Genomic DNA, 16,382 nt, shown 5'->3' with positions numbered 1-16,382 from the left:
AGGCAGTGGCCACGATTCTGCCACCCTGCCACTCCAGCCACAGGGGCTCACTCCTTGGCTGGACACTGCTGCGGGTATGCCCTGAGCAGGAAGGAAAGTGAAGACATAGGGCTGGCATCCTGGAGCCATGCTGCTAGGCACCGAGAGTTCAGGGAGGGGCCCACAGTCCACAGTCACACAGCAGGGGCGGGTGAGCCCGGCAGGCCAGGCAGTGTGACCACAGCTGAGGACAATGGCTGCCTGTGGCACTGGGAGGGACCAGCGAGCCCCAGGGATGCAGCTGTGGGGCACAGTGAGCAGGGATGGCAGGAGAAGCAGCCCCCAGTGGCCAGAGAAGGGGTGGGCAGAAGGTGGGTTCCAGCCCTGCTCAGCCCTGCCCCACCCCTCATGCCAGCTCCCTGTGGAAGTGACACAGCTTGGAGGAGGGAAAGGGACAGGCTCCACAGAGGCCAAGCACGAAGGCCACTGAGGGGCCGGAACCCCGCCAGAGGCACCGGCATGTGACAGACACACAATATGATAACAGCCACACACCCTGACTGCAGTGGGGACAGAGTCACCTCCAGTTTCCTGGATGAGGATGGAGTCCCCACACTGACGGCCGTGGTCCTGGCTGGGCTCTGGGCTAATTGGGAGCATCAGCTTTCAGAGTGTCTTAGCAGCAGCCTGCGCTGGGTGCTGGGGCCCAGGCTTGGACAGACAGCTCGGCCCCGCTAGGTGGGGGCTCCCCTGTGCCCACAGTGCCGGCCCTGTGAGCTCGGAGGCTGTGGGAGGCAGGAAGAGGAACGAGGTGGTCACTGAAACTCCCGCTGTGGAGAGCATCGTGGGCACCACAACAGGTGGGGAGGGCACTCTTGGCCCGGGGACAGTGTCCTGGCACAGGATCCAGGCGGCAGATGTCTGCTTCGTGCTGAAGATCCACTGGCAGCAGGGACCAGCGAGGCCCTGGCCTGAGCCTGTGCGTGTGACAGCAGCACGGGGCTCCGGGAGGATGTGGCAGGCAGACAGGAGAGGTGGGAATGGGAGGGGAGTGACCTCCACTTGCCTCCATGGATACCGAACTCCAGCCCTGGAACTGCCCAGGCCCCTCCTCCAGAGGAAGTGACAAGGTTTGGGGGTGTCTGAGAGGCTGGCTGGGGTCCCACACTCCAATGCACACTGAGGGGTTCTGGCCCCCAGCACCGTGAGAACCCGCCAGGTGTCCTGGGTCAGGGTCAGGAAAGGGGCGGGATCCCTATGGCCAAGCCTTGTTTGGGGAGGTCAGGGTGGGATCGGCGTGTGCGAGCCACTACCACCGCCCCTGTGTCGGGGGCCCCCCACCGGCAAGTGGGTCCCCCCACCTTTGCCTCGTGGGTCACCTTGCACAAGTGGGGGCTCTGGGGTCACAGCCTTTGGCTAGGCCACAGCCCCCTACGCGGCCAAGCTGCACACGTGGCCCCAGCCCCCACCCGTAGCACACTCGGCCCAGGCTCCCAGCGATGCCGGCCCAAAATTAAAAACAGATTTTCCACCAGGCTGGGCTTGGGTTTCACGCATTCCATGACGGTGAGCTCCTGGCCGTGCCTGGAGGACATGCAGCCAGCAGCGGCCACGTGGGAGCCGGGGTCAGGGCCAACTTTGTGTCCCTGTCCCCAACTCCTGAGGTCCGAGGTCCAGGCTGCCAGGCTGCACATGGCACCACACCCACTGCCCCACGCCCCCCGGGGCTTCCTCCAGGCTGGCCCTCACCCTCCAGGAATGGCCTGGAAGGAGGCCAGAGAGGCAGCCCTTGGGCTGAGGTTCAGAGCTGTTCCTGCCATCTCCCCACAGGCCAGGTCCCTGCCCTGCACCCTGCAGCCGGGGGACCCCAGCTCTCCCGCCGCCCACGCCTGTCCTCCCCCTTGTGCAGGGAACAGACACCAAAGAACTGCAGCAAGCGTGTCTATTTTGGTCCCCGCGCTCCGACACATCTCCCAGCGTGACACCCAGAAAATCCCCTGCTCTCCCCGCTTGTCTGCAGGCCCCTGCACCAGCCTCCTGAGGACCCGGCTCCAGGCCTCAGACCCAGCCAGGAGCTGCCAGACTGGAGTCCCGTCTTCGGGCTTGGCTCCCTACCAGGGAGAGGCAGCCCACAGGGCACAGCCCAACCCCAGATGCAGGGCTGCAGGGCTCAGAGCTGGGTGTACCCCAGAACTTCGGGAGTGCTCCTCCACGATGGCCAGGAACCCAGTCAGTGTGCATGGGCCCAAGGGGGCAGAGCGGGTAGGGGCACCGTGGCTGGCACCCTCCTCAGAGACCGAAGGCACTGGCACTCTGTGGGTGGCCCGGCCTCCTCCCACACCCTCGGCCAACATGGGCCTGGCCCAGCCACAGTGGGTGCTGCCCCACGGGACTCAGGTCTCAGCCAGCCTCCCTAGACTGTGAGAAGCCCCCTTGGACGGTGTGAGGCCCAGCACAGGGCCCAGGTGAGCTCCCTGCAGACCCCAGCGGTGGGCCCGGGTATTGGAGACCCTCCTGTGACCCTCCCACACCCACCATCCACCTGCTGTCACATGCCAATTCCCCACTGGCTGCGTCAGGCACTTCCCTTGTCCTTGACCCCAGGCCCCTGGCTGCAGACTCAGTTCCTCTTCTCTAGCGGAGGCCTCAGCAGAACTGACGGTGGGGCAGGTGGGGGAAGTGTAGATGCCCCTGAGCCCCCCAAACCTGCACCCCTGGGCCCACGAACTGCACTGACGCCGTGTCCACTGGGAGGGATGGAGCTGGGCTGCAGCTGGAGCCCGCGCCCCGTCTTCGGGCCCCTGATGCTGGCCAGCCCCCATTTCTGTTTATGTTGGGGACACAGTGTCCACCTCCCAGGGCCACTGGGTGGCTCCCCAGGAAAAATGCTTTAGAAACAAGCAGCACGGGCGTCCGGGAAGAGCCGCTGTGGCCTGGGGAACCAAGCTGCAGGGTTCCCCGCTCCCCCAGAGCCTGACCAAGAGCCCCCGGCTGGGGGTCAGGGTGGCTGACGCTGCGCATCCCTTAGACGGGACCGGCCGGCAGGGCCCTGCCCAGGGGTCAGGGGAGGAAGAAGGGTCACCGTGGAGATGCCCGGAAGAGGGGCCCTAGAGCTGGCCCTCAAGTCTCAGGCGAGTGGGGGGCAGGCGGGGGTCCCACACACACAGACTGGAGTGGCCCCTGGTGCTGCTGGAACCGGGGAGATGGGGGAGCCAGCACCCTGAGCAAGAATTACCACCCCAACATTCATGCACACCCAGGAAAAGCCATGAAGACCTCGGGGACTTCTAGAGGGTCCAGGCTGCACTCCAAGGAAGGGACTTGAGAACGAGTCTCCCGGGGACAGAGGTGACCAGAGCACCCTCAGAACCACAAAACCAGGAGCCCAAATACAGGAACCCTTGATGCGGACAGCAGCCAGGCCAAGGGTGGCCTGACACCCACCCCCCAGCAGGTCCAGGGCCCACAGTTTCACACCCCCTGGTCAAAAGGCAAGCTCGGCCAGAGGCTCCCCAGGAATGCAGACGCCGGCCAAGATGGAAATCCTGTGTGGACTGGGACCAGCCATTACGGGCTTCCTGCCCACCCCCCAATGCAGGGTCCCGTTCGCTGCACCCCCCAGCCTAGCTCCTCAGCTCCTGTCCATTCAGGGATTGCTCCTGAAGCTTCCGCCCAGCTCCATGGGGGCCTCCGTGTCTGGCCCGCTTCTGTCACCCGCAGCTACAGAATCCTTCCTGGCCCTGTGGACACTGGACAAGCATCTGGAACCAAAGGCCCCATACAGAGTCCAAAGTACGGGACATGCCAAAAGCAATAGGATTCCAGTTCTCAGGGACACCCACCCTACAGCTTTATGCGCTTTGGACTGAACCCAGCTGGAGGGACACTTCTGTCTCACGCTCTTGCCTTTTCCCCAAATGTTCCATGAACGTGCGCTGCTTTCGTAAACCACAAGACAGGCGACCAACACTGCTGTTTTAACCGGAGCTAATTTCCTTCTGATGAGTGGGGAGGATGATAACAGGCCAGCCCTGCCCCGGGGAACTGCCCTCCAGGCTGCGACTGGGCATGAGGCTGAGCTCGCCTCGTGGCGGCACAGAGGTGCTGTGCTCTTAGGAGCCGGGCTCCCAGCTCTGCTAGGAGAACACTGGCCCTACTCCCAGAGCTCAGATCCCCTCTGAGTGGCCATCCAGCCTGGGCTGGCACAGCGCCTGGCACAGAGAGCTTACCAGTTCCTGAGGCAGCACATTCCCCGTGCATTGTCAGACCAGATCAACCCTCCAGCATGTGAGCTGAGGCCTCTCCCCGAGGCTCAAGCTTCTCTCTGCCTCAAGGCCTTTGCACATGCTGTTCCTTAGCCTGGAAGTTCTTCCCCACGGCCTCCGCATGCTGACCTCAGTCTTATCATTAGGGTCTCGACAGAAACATCTGGACACTCCAGGCTCTAGTGGAAAACAGGCCCCCCACGCTAGGCAAACCTGAGGCAGGGCCTACTATCTGCCCTGGAAGGCAGATGTTCCAGTGAAACCATCACCTGCCAGGGCTGGCATGGCCCATGGAGGAATCAGAAAGCAGCAGGCTAATCCTAACCCTCTGACTGTCGGCAGCCGGGCTTGCAACCTCCATGGCAGGCCAGTGAACACCACCTCCTACAGGAAGCCTTCCCTGACCACTGGGCACCCACCAACCGGGTTCGGAATCCACCACAGGCCATAGCTGTTCTCCTGCATCTGGCCTGCCCTGAGCTGGAGGAGACAGTGAGCCCCAGAGAGAGGCTGAGGTCAGTGAGCATGAACTTGATCCCTGCCTGAGGACACAGGGTCACGAAGAGCTGGTGGGAGCTGAGCAGGCAGGCCTCCCCCCGAATAAAGCCCAGGACGGCGGCTGGACCACCGAAGGTCATGCAGGAAGAAGCGACAGAGTGAGGGTGCAGGCCTGCGACGCTCTAGTTGAAGAGAAGGCTCTGCTGCTCTCAAGGGCCCCTGCCTGGGGCCAGAACAGCCAGACCCACTGGACATTCAGGACTCACTATGCAACAGTGACTGGCCCCAGGCCACGCCAGGGGCCTCAGGCCCAGCCCTGCCAGCTCGGCTGTGGGGCCACCAGGGAGTCTCAGGCCTCCTGTGGGCTTCCAAATCCCCACTGTGAACAACAGCCCCCCATTCACTCAGATGCCCAGGCAACGCGGAAGCCCCCCTCGACAGTCACTGGCTGGGCAGCTGCACAGAGCCGACCCCCGATGCCTCTCTACCCCCTGCCTTCCCACAGATCCCTCAGCCCCCATGGGCTCCTAATCCCACGGTCATACCCCCAGCGGCAAGGCAGCCATTGGGGAAGCAGGGAGCCTGACACTCCAGGCTGACCGGGGCTCCTTGGGAGGCCAGAGGAGGGGCCTGCAGCAGGGCTGTGGTTCCACCACTTACTCACTATGTGATTCGGAGCCTCAGTTTGCTAATCTGTATGATGGACGACTCTCCCCATCTCCTGGGGCTGTGGGAAAAGTGACTGCCGACAGGCAGTCCCACGCAGGGCCTTGAAACAGGACCTGGCCCTGCTCCCTCCAGGGGCTCTCACCAGGGTTCCCAACAGCAGACCACGGGGACCAGAAATAGCAAAGGACAAAGGCCAGTCCCCTGTGCCACACCCCCAACTCCCAACACCAGGCCCCACCTCCTCTCCATCCCCCGCCCCAATAACCACAGGGCAGATGCCCCCTCCCCAGCAGGGCAGAGCCCAGGTCGGGCCAGCACACATACAGCTAAGAGGGAGCCCTCGGTCAGGATGGTGAGGGGTCCACTCCCCACCACAGCCAGCAACTCCTCACCAGGGAAGGCAGGAAGGGGTGCCTGCCACAGCCCAGGCCCACCCACTGCCCACCCTCCCAGGAAGGGGACTCCTGGCCCTTGCCTCCCAGGGGCGTCCCTACACAGGAGGCATGGCCAGCCCAGATTCAGGATGAGGCGATGAAGCCTTAGAGATACCAAGCAGTTGTCCAAAAGCACCAGTACTCGAAGGGCAGGGGCAGGACACACGCCAGGACCAGCTCACACCACAGCCCCTCGCCCAGAGCCGGGAGTGGAGGCGGCGGGGGATGTAGGCAGGCCGGTTTCCACGTCGTGAATTATTCAGTGGCTAATTCTGCTTTGTGGAGATGAGGCAGGAGAGAGAGTGAGTCAGAGCCCTCCCACAGCAGAGCAGAGCGCAGGGCAGGGGAGGAAAGAGGGCAGAAGCCAGGGCCTCCCAGGGCCACAGCACCCTGCTGGGAGGCCAGGCAGGCCAGGCTGAGTGGAGGGGCCTGGCCACTGCCCCGAGACTCTCTTGGGCTGCAGACATCATTGCCCCTCACTCCCTCTCACTGCCTGTCTCGAATCTGGGAATGCAAGCACCCTGGAGGGCTGGAGGGAAGTCCAACTGTGGCTGGCAGCTCAGGCAGGTGGCAGCCCAAGGGACAGCAGGAAACAGCCACCTCCCATGCCCCAGGGCTGCCCTGAAGCTTCAGAACTAACAAATGGACCAAACCCTCAGGGCAGAGAACTTTCCAAAGTGAAGCACACCCTCCTTGCAGCTTCAACAGAGTCCTCCAGGGACAAGTGACAAAGCTGTCAGCATGGAAGAAGTTCCAGAAGTTCCTGAATGTGCATTGCCCCCACACTGAACGGTCCCCCAGGGCTGGGCTTCTAGAACGCAGGCGTGAGATTTTATACCAATCCTTCCGCCTCCCTCCTCCCTGCTGTGTCTGGGTGTGCCTGGGCCGATCCCTCGCCCCCTTCCTCATCTGTTAGGAAACGTCATCGGCTCGGCTGGGGGCCCTGGGTGCAAGTGAGCCGGAGGCTGGGAGCAGTGGGCTCCCAGGTGCCCTGCTCCTCCACTTCCGCCTCCCTCCGCTGGATGCGGGAGGACACAGACAACGCAGTTCTGAAGAGTCCAGGTGCTAGGCTGCCCGTGGAATACCGGATTCCCAAGCCATTTTGATAAGCAAAGCCGTTCCCACCCCACCATGGAGCTCTGCCATGATCCGTCCAGAGAGAAACTCCCGGTGACCGGGGACCCTGGTCACGGGGCTTCTGGAATCCGGATATCTAGGCAGGAAGGAAATGCCCACAGCTTGGTCCCCTGCCCCGAACTCAAATGACAGTAGCTTGGCGATGGGGGTGGTGCTGGGGCCTGGCATGATGCCAGGCTAAGGGCTCCCCTGGGAGAGGGCTGCAAAGGGTCCCCCGCCACCCCCCAGCTCTGCCTGGGCTCAGCCGCTTCCAGCCTCCCTGCCTGAGGCCCACGGTGCTTTCCTGCCACCAGGCCTCCCTCCCTCCCTCCAGGGCTACAGGCAGCCTGGTCTCCCATGGCCACACATGGCACCCAGTGTACATCCCACAGCCTGACCGCCAAGCAGGGGGTCATTACCGGCCACAGAGGGCTGGCGGCGGCCCAGGCCATTCACCCACTGGAAGCCTGTGTGGGATTCCCCAGTCGGGGGTGAGTGGGCGAGGAGTCTCTGCCTGCCTGCACCCAATGTGCTCAGGCGCTTACCCGCTCTGATCTCAGAGCCTGGGGGTCATCTGGGGAGGGGTCTCTGCTGGGACACAGCACCAGGCTGCCCCCAGTGATGGTGGAGAGGCCCTCCACTGGCCAAGGGGGCTCACGGAGGGGGGAGAGGCAGTTCCATGAAACCCCAGGGGCCTTAGTGACACAGAAGAGAAGGCCAGAATCGGGAGGGGGGTCATGGACCCTCAATGGGGGTTGGAGGGTATTTAGACCCTTGAGGAGGAGGCCATGACTCTGGAGGTAGAGGTCCTAGGACTCAGAAAGGACCCTCGAGAAGGAAGGAGGCCAAGACCTGCGAGGAGGAGGTGGTTGTGACCCTGGATGGGGGGGATGAGGGGTCCTTAGGCCCTCGGGGAGGGGGGCCGTGACCCTGGGAGGGGAGGGGGCCGTGACCTGGGGACCCTGACCCCGCGACCCCGAGGGGCCCGTGTCACCTGCTGGTAGTCGGCGTCCTCGGGCCGGAACTGGCTGCTGGTGGCCTCCCAGCTCAGGTCGAAGTGGGGCAGCCGGTGCAGGAGGCTCACCCACCAGGGCGCCGCGTAGCTGACCCCGGCCATGGCGGGGCCCGGCCGCCTCCGGATGCGCGCGGCCTGCGCGGGGCTCCCTTGCTGGCCCGGGGCGCGGGCTTCAGGGACCCGCCGACCCCCGCCTGGCCGCCCGCATCATCCGCGCGCTCCTGGGCCCGGCCCGGCCCGGCTCGGCCCGGCTCGGCCCGGCTCGGCTGCGCTCGGCTCCGCTCGGCCGCCCGCGCCCGCCGCCTCTTTGTTCGCCGCCGCCGCCACCGCCCCCTCCGCGCCCCCGCCCGTCCGCCCGCCGGCCCCGCCCCCGAGCCTCCATTGGCCCGCCGCCCGCCAGCCCAGCCCCCGCGCGCCCCGCCCTCTTCCCCTCCTCTTATCCACCATTGGCCTATCCCCCGCCGATCCCGCCCCACATTTGGCCCCGCCCGTTCGCTCCTGCACCTCTATTGGTCCTTTTACCTGATGGTTTTGCCCCTCCACTCACATGCCCGCCCATTACCCAATGGACCCGCCCCTCCACGTGTCCCCGCCCTTCGGCCCCGCCTCTGTACCGTCATTGGTCCGCCGACAGAGGCTCCGCCTACTTCCTCGCCGTCTTGGAGGGACGCCTGGCCCCTAAGGCGCTGGAAGACAGGTCCACAGCGTTGTACCACCGGGGCCCGTCTTTGCACGTGGCCGTGGGGGCTGGGACCCTGGCTGCATATGCAGCTGCGCTTCATTCCATGCATTCGCTCTTCGTTTCGATCTTTGCATGTTTCTTATTTGACTCCGGGGGTCCAGCCTGGTGGGGCTGGGCTGGTCTTGGCCTCTCCATTGCACACACAACAGCCCACAGCCCGCAGCGCCCAGCAAGGCACCGAGTGGCCTGTCTGTACAATGGACATGATCTGGATTCAGGGCCTGGCTGGGGTACCTAGAGCTGTGTGATCTGGGGCAAGTTACTTAACCACTCTGTGCATAGGTGTCCTTGTCTGTAAAAGGGGATGATAAAGGTACGAGTGTTGGCTGGGCGCGGTGGTGGTTCATGCCTGTAATCCCAGCACTTTGGGACGCCGAGGCAGGCGGATCACCTGAGGTCAGGAGTTCGAGATCAGCCTGGCCAAAATGGTGACACCCCGTCTCTACTAAAAATACAAAAATTAGCCGGGCGTGGTGGCGGGCGCCTGTAATCCCAGCTACTCGGGAGGCTGAGGCCGAAGAATTGCTTGAACCTGTGAGGTGGAGGTTGCGGTGAGTGGAGATCGTGCCACTGCACTCCAGCCTGAGCAACAGAGCAAGACCCCGTCTCAAAAAAAAGAAATTTTTTTGCCGGACGCGGTGGCTCACGCCTGTAATCCCAGCACTTTGGGAGGCCGAGGCGGGCAGATCACGAGGTCAAGAGATGGAGACCATCCTGGCTAACACGGTGAAACCCCTGTCCTCTACCAAAAATACAAAAAAAGTAGCCGGGCATGGTGGCGGGTGCCTATAGTCCCAGCTCCTCCAGAGGCTGAGGCAGGAGAATGATGTGAACCCGAGAGGCGGAGCTTGCAGTGAGCCGAGATGGCGCCATTCTGCACTCCAGCCTGGGCGAGGAGTGCGAGACTCAGTCTCTCTATTATATACATTTATAAAAAATTTTTCTTTGTTTTAAAGTACAATAGTTAAGTGGATCCACAGGTAGATTCAGTCCCCATCTGGCTTTTCCTCTGGGAAGGCTGAGTCTTTTGTCAAGACCTGAGACTAAGACAGTGCCCTGTTCTGGCATCCTGGGTCTAAAAATTCAGGCACCTGCCAGGGAGGGCCCCTCATGGGCTTTGGAGTCACACGGCCAAATTTCCTAACAGGGCATCCTCATCGCCTGTGCCTCCTCCTCTGCTAAAGGGGAGATGGAACTGCAGAGCCAGGAGGATGGACATAGTATGCGTTTGGGCCCAGGTGCATGCCTCCCTCCCACTCCAGGGTAGTGGTTGCATCCTGGCTCTGTTCACCACCTGGGGCCTTATTCTGGACCTCCTGTGTGCTGAGAAACAGGTTTGCACACCCGGTCTCCACCATCTGCTGTGCCAGCTTGGCCACTTCTGTGGGCAGGCAGACCTTTCCTGGCAGGAAGGGCTTTTTGCAGGCAGGGATGGTTCTGGCAGTGGCTTCCCAGGAGACTTGGACTCACTGACTGCCCTGACGTGCCTGTTTTCCTGTGATAGGGCACCGGGCAAGAAGGCCTAGCTGAGCTGTGGTTTCTACCCCACTGGATAACTAGAGACACCACCCAGTTGGGAAATAACAGCCGGGCAGAAGCCGGGAGATTGCATTCTCCATCCCTAACGGCCGAAGAGCCAGTAATTCAGGGTGGGGTGGGGGTACTGGCTCAGGTTCCTCCGTCTCCAATGCCAAGGATGCTGAGAGCTCCAGGCAGACAGAAGCCCCGCTAACCCCCTAAGACCAAGGCTACCTCCTTGGGGTGGGTTGGTACCTGGCCGGTGAGTCCTCTTCTCTGGCACCAGCTGACTGCTCACTGTGAACAGGTGGCGTAGGCAGGACGCCCACTCCTAGCCTGACACTGCTCCAGTATCCAGCCTGTGCCCTCATCTCCACAGCCAGGGAATCGCCTGCACGGCCCATGCCCCGGGCTGACTCTGAGGTCAGAGTCAGTTATGCGACTCTGTGTCACGTAACTCCAGGGATGAACAGGGCAGTCCCTGGCCAGCTGCAGAAATTATCTCATGGCCTGGGATTGTTTCTGGTTCCTGCTATTGGCAGCAGCTCCTATGGCCACAAACAGAACCTCCTGCTTTCCCCCGACTCCAGTGCCCTCTACACCAGCCTGGCAACCCTGCCAGGGTACACACATGCAGGCAGGGGTGCATGAGTTCCTTCCCCTGTTTCCAGAAGCCTCACAAAATTGTGCCTTTTCTTTTGATAAAGTCAGAAAACCTGATGCAGACATTATGTGAAATAACTCAGGGCCAGGCATGATGGCTCACGCCTGTAATCCCAACACTTTGGGAGACCAAGGCGGGGGGATCGCCTGAGGTCAGGAGTTCGAGACTAGACTGGGCAAATGGTAAAACCCTGTCGTTACAAAAAAATACAAAAATTAGCCAGGTGTGGTGGCACATGCCTGTAATCCCAGCTACTCGGGAGGCTGAGGCAGGAGAATCGCTTGAACCTGGGAGATAGAGGTTGCAGTGAGCCAAGATTGCGCCATTGCACTCCAGCCTCGGTGACAGAGCGAGAACCCCATCTCAAAAAGAAAGAAAGAAATGATAACTCAGGTGTAGTGGACTGAATTATGTTCCCCAAAAAGATATGTTCAAGTCCTAACACCTGGCACCTGTGAATGTCACCTTCTTTGAAGAAAGGGGCTGGGCGCAGTGGCTCATACCTGAAATCCAAGCACTTTGGGAGGCTGAGGCGGGAGGACAGCTTGAGGCCAGGAGTTTGAGACCAGCCTGGACAACATAGTGAGACCCTTCTCTACAGAAAAATTTAATTAGGCTTGTGCCACCACAGTAGTTCCAGCCCCTTGGGAGGCTGAGGTGGGAGGATCACTTGAGCCTCAGAGATCTAGGCTGCAGTGAGCTATGATCATGCCACTGCACTCTAGTCTGGGTGACAGGCTCATGCCTGTAATCCCAACACTTTAGGAGGCTGAGGCGGGCGAATCACCAGAGATTGGGAGTTCCAGACCAGTCTGACCAACATGGAGAAACCCCATCTCTGCTAAGAATACAAAATTAGCTGGGCATGGTGCCATGCACCTGTAATCCTAGGTATTCGGGAGGCTGAGGCAGGAGAATCGCTTGAACCTGGGGGACGGAGGTTGCAGTGAGCCAAGATCATGCCATTGCACCCCAGCCTGGGCAACAAGAGTGAAACTCCATCTCAAAAAAATAATAAATAAATAAATAAAGGTCTTTGCAAATGGAATCCAGTGAAGATGAGGTGATACTGGATTAGAGTGTTCTCTAATGCAAAGATGGTGTCCTTATAAGAAAAGATAAATTTGGACACAGACTCGGAGATATAGAGACACAGAGGGAAGCACCCCCTGTGAACACAGAGGCAGAGTGTCAGCGATGCCGCCACAGCCCCCAAAACTGAGCACTCCTGGGGCCACCGGAAGCTGGGAGAGAAGCCTGGGGCCCTCCCTCCCTCAGAGCGCCCCTGCCTCGATCTCAGCCTTCTGGCCTCCAGAACTGTGAGACAATGCGTGTCTGTGTTTGAAGCCACCCAGTTTGTGGAGCTTTGTCACGGCAAATCCAGAGATGAATACCTCGGCTTTCTCAGAGCTTCCTGGTGACCGGCACCATGTGCCTCCGATTGGTATGGGATGAAAAGGTGCTGGTGACTGAGTAATATTTGCAGTCTGTTTGGGCTGTGAAATCTATTCTTAAGGGGCCTGTGGAGGAAGAATTTGGTAAAAGGGATCCAGGGTGGAGAGAATAAGGGGCCCACAGTGAAGGTTCTGGAAGAACACAGCCAGAGTCCCTACCTCACCACCGTGCAACGCTGCTTGGGATCCAGGTGTTGAAGAGAATCTCCGTGGGTCCCTCCCTCCAGCTTCCAGGAAGTTTAAAGGAGAGAAGGCCAGAGAGAGGATCTAGTGTGGGATGGGGCATGGAGGAAGCTCCCCACTACCATCCCGCCTGCTTTGACCCAACAGTCACTGCTCAGAGCTATGTGGTTCTTCCCATCTGTCCTGCAACCACTGTGGCTGGAGGCTGGACTTCACTCCCACTCTACAGATGGAGCAGCTGAGGCCCGGGCCCTGCCATTGCATGGGAGGCCTCGAGAATCACGAGCTGGTCAGAGAACCAGGGTTCAGCCTAGTTCCAGGGGCCCTTCCTCCCTCCCCGCTTCTTCCCTCCCTCTCTCCTGTCCTCCCTCCCTTTCTCTCCTTCTCTCCCCCCACCTCCCTCTTTCCCTCCTTCTCTCCTTTCTCCCTCCCTCTCTCCTTACCCCTCCCTCCTTCCTTTCCTCCCTCCCTCTCTCCTTCTTTCCTTTCTCCCTCCCTCCCTCCTTCCCTTCCTTCCTCCCTCCTTTCCTCTCTTCCTCCTTCCTTCCCTCCCTCCTTTCCTCTCTTCCTCCTTCCTTCCCTCCCTCCTTTCCTCCTTCCCTCCTTCCTTCCCTTTTTCCCTCCCTCCCTCCTTTCCTCCCTCCTTCCCTCTTTCCCTCCTTCCCTTTTTTCCCTCCCTCCCTCCTTTCCTCCCTTCTTCCCTCTTTCCCTCCTTCCCTCCTTTCCTCCCTCCCTCCCTCCATCTTTCCCTCCTTCCTTCCTTTTTCCTCCTCCTTCCTCTCTCTCTTTCTCCTCCCTCCCTCCCTCCCTCCCTCCCTCCTTCCTTATTTCGAGTGAAATAGGGATTGTGAGTAAAACCCAGGCCTGCAAAAGTCTGTGAGAGACTGCTGAGGCAGTCTGGCACGGAGGGAGGGGGGCAACCAGGTCAGGAGCTCCCAGGGTCTTTCCCCCACGCCAGGAAGGCTGAGGCTCCTGAACGGTTGTCCCAAGGCCTGCAGGCACCGGAGAAAGCCAGGCCTGAGCTGAGCGTGGCCAGGCCTGGACCGCTCCCCCAGATGCTGGGGCGGGAGCCAGGACAATGGAATTCCCTGTGTTTGGGCCCCATCCAAAGAGGTTCACATTTTCTGTGGAGACGAACCTCACTGGCCAGGAAGAGAAGGCTGCAGGGCTGGGCTTCCTGGCGCCTGCCGAGATGAGGCTGGGTGACTCTGTGGTCGCACAGCCAGCCCAGGCCTGGCTGACCACAGACACCTGGCTGATGGATCTTGGCCGCAGGAGAGCCACAGAAGCACCGCTTTCAATCTGGGTCTGAGGCAACCGGCCCACAGCTCTGGAGGCTGGGAGAGATGCCAGCCAGCGTGGTCCCCAAGAGGACCACAGAGCAAGCCACGCAGACCTGGCCAGAGCGAGGATGTGAGCACCTCTCATTTATCTGGGCTTACCTGGCCAGCAGCCTTGCCATGTCCAGAAAGCCACTGGGAGCCAGGAGACCAGTGGGGATGGTCTCTGAGCTGCCAAGAATCCTGCCCCAAGTCTCCTCACTCAAGTCGAGTGTTTCATTCAGAACCTCCCTACTTGCCACATAAGACTATCAAGACTGGGTCTCTGGGTCTCTGGGTCCCAAGCCCAGTGTAGATTGAAAATAGTGCCCTGAGGCCAGGCATGGTCACTCACGCCTGTAATCCCAGCACTGTGGGAGGCCAAGGCAGGCGGATCACCTGAGGTCGGGAGTTCAAGACCAGCCTGACCAACATGGAGAAACCCTGTCTCTACTAAAAATACAAAACTAGCCAGGCATGGTGGCACATGCCTGTAATCCCAGCTAGTCGGGAGGCTAAGGCAGGAGAATTGCTTGAACCTGGGAGGCGGAGATTGCAGTGAGCCAATATCACAGCATTGCACTCCAGCCTGGGCAACAAGAGCAGAACTTCGTCTCAAAAAAAAAAAAAAGAAAAAAGAAAATAGTGCCCTGAGGCCGGGCATGGCAGCTCACGCCTGTAATCCCATCGTGTTGGGAGGTCCAGGGAGGAGGATCACTTGAGCCAGGGGTTCCAGGCCAGCCTGGGCAACATAGGGAGACCCCATCTCTACAAAACATTTGAAAAATTAGCCTGTCCACGCAGCCCCACCCAGCAGCTAGGTTTTGTTGCAATGAGCACTGTGCTGAGAGTCATGAGACCTGGGACTTACATCAGGCTTGGCCCAACTGCTATGACCCCTTTGGGAACCCATGTCACCGATTTTACAGATGGGGAAACTGAGGCTCCAAGAAGGGAAGAGACTCATCCCAAACCACAGCCTTAACTCATCAAGAAAACAGCCATAAAAAAAGAATGAAATCAGCCGGGTGCGGTGGCTCACGTCTGTATCCCAGCACTTTGGGAGGCCGAGGCGGGCGGATCACGAGGTCAGGAGATCTAGGCCTTGATGAAACCCCGTCTCTACTAAAAATACAAAAATTAGCCTGGCGTGGTGGTGGGTGCCTGTAGTCCCAGCTACTCAGGAGGCTAAGGCAGGAGAATGGAATGAACCTGGGAGGCGGAGCTTGCAGTGAGCCGAGATCACGCCATTCACTGCAGCCTGGGTGACAGAGCGAGACTCCGTCTCAAAAAAAAAAAAAGAAAAAAAAAAAAAAGAATGAAATCATGGCCTTTGCAGAAACATGGATGGAGCTGGAGGCCATCATCCTAAGTGAGCTCACGCACCACACGTTCTCACTTACAAGCCGGAGCTAAGCAACGAATCAACATGGACAGAAAGAGGGAAACAGTAGATACCAGACACTCCAAAATGGGGAAAGGGCCGGGCACGGTGGCTCACACCGGTAATCCCAGCACTCTGGGAGGCCGAGGCAGGTGGATCACTTGAGGTCAGGAGTTCAAGACCAGCCCGGCCAACATGGGGAAATCCCATCTCTACTAAAAATACAAAAATTAGCTGGGTGTGGTGGCGCTTGCCTGTAATCCCAGCTGCTTGAGAGGCTGAGGCAGGAGGATCGCCTGAGCCTAGGAGGTCGAGGCCACAGTGAGCTGTGATTACACCACCACATTCTACAGCCTAAGCGACAGAGCAAGACCTTGTCTCAAAAACATAAAAACAAAACTGAAACAAAACAAAACAAAAATGAAACGGGGAAAGCTTTGTTAATGCTCTGATGCTTTCAAGGGATGTTCATTGTTTGCCAGTAAATCCCTGCTCTGGGGGGGCCGGGAGCCGGCTGTGTCTGAGCAGGATATTCATCAAGACCCAGTACTACCATCTCTTCCTGGTGGCCTCCAGTGCCTCAATTCCAGGAGCAGTGGGAGGGGGTATCTGGCCACTCTGTGGGCTGCAATTGGCATCAGTGACAAAGGCTGGCTGAGTCGCTGTTGGCAGGTGGACCACCGACCCCGCTGCCTGAGCTTGGTGAATAAGATCTTTCACCGACTTTCAGAAACAGGCCAGCAGTGGGCGTGGAGGGAGGCTCTGGGGCTGAGTGGGTGGGGAGGGGTGGGGGGATGGATGGATTCTCACCTCCCTCTCGGGAGCCCCGCCCGCTGCTCTCACGGGACCCACAGGCTGTCACAGGCTTGAGCTGCCAAGGAGACACTGCTCCCCGTCCAAGAGCAGAGACCTTTCGACCACGCAACTCTCTAAGCCTCAGTTTCCCCAGCTGTAACAGGAGGAAGGTCATGCTTCCATCCCTGGGTGGGTACTGCGATTATGCTGGAAAAGGGGTGTCCAAGGTGAGGCCCCACATAACCTGCGTGCTCTGCCCCATGTCCCCTTGGGGGATGCTGTCCTCAACCCATGTCCACTGTGTCTCTGTCTGGCCTGGGCAAGGGAGTGTCCTGCACCCTCTAGAT

At 60.0% G+C, this 16,382-nt stretch overlaps 1 protein-coding gene across 2 annotated transcripts in view; it reads right to left on the bottom strand.

Moving 5' to 3' along the window:
• LOC105483397 (tweety family member 3) overlaps positions 1–8,259 on the bottom strand; it is a 34,400-nt gene extending 26,141 nt beyond the window's left edge. The window contains exon 1 of one of the 2 annotated variants that reach the window (XM_011744248.2): positions 7,956–8,259. In XM_011744248.2, the coding sequence (XP_011742550.2) occupies positions 7,956–8,078 (123 nt within the window). In that variant the 5' untranslated portion in view covers positions 8,079–8,259. The remainder of the gene's footprint in view (positions 1–7,955) is intronic. The other variant, XM_011744247.2, reaches the window with a different exon arrangement.
• Positions 8,260–16,382: the final 8,123 nt, after the last annotated feature.

Source organism: Macaca nemestrina, chromosome 4 (assembly GCF_043159975.1).
Source record: "Macaca nemestrina isolate mMacNem1 chromosome 4, mMacNem.hap1, whole genome shotgun sequence".
NCBI classification, from domain to species: Eukaryota; Metazoa; Chordata; class Mammalia; order Primates; family Cercopithecidae; genus Macaca; species Macaca nemestrina.
Note: the sequence above shows the minus strand (reverse complement) of the source record. Positions and strands in the feature narration are given on the sequence as shown.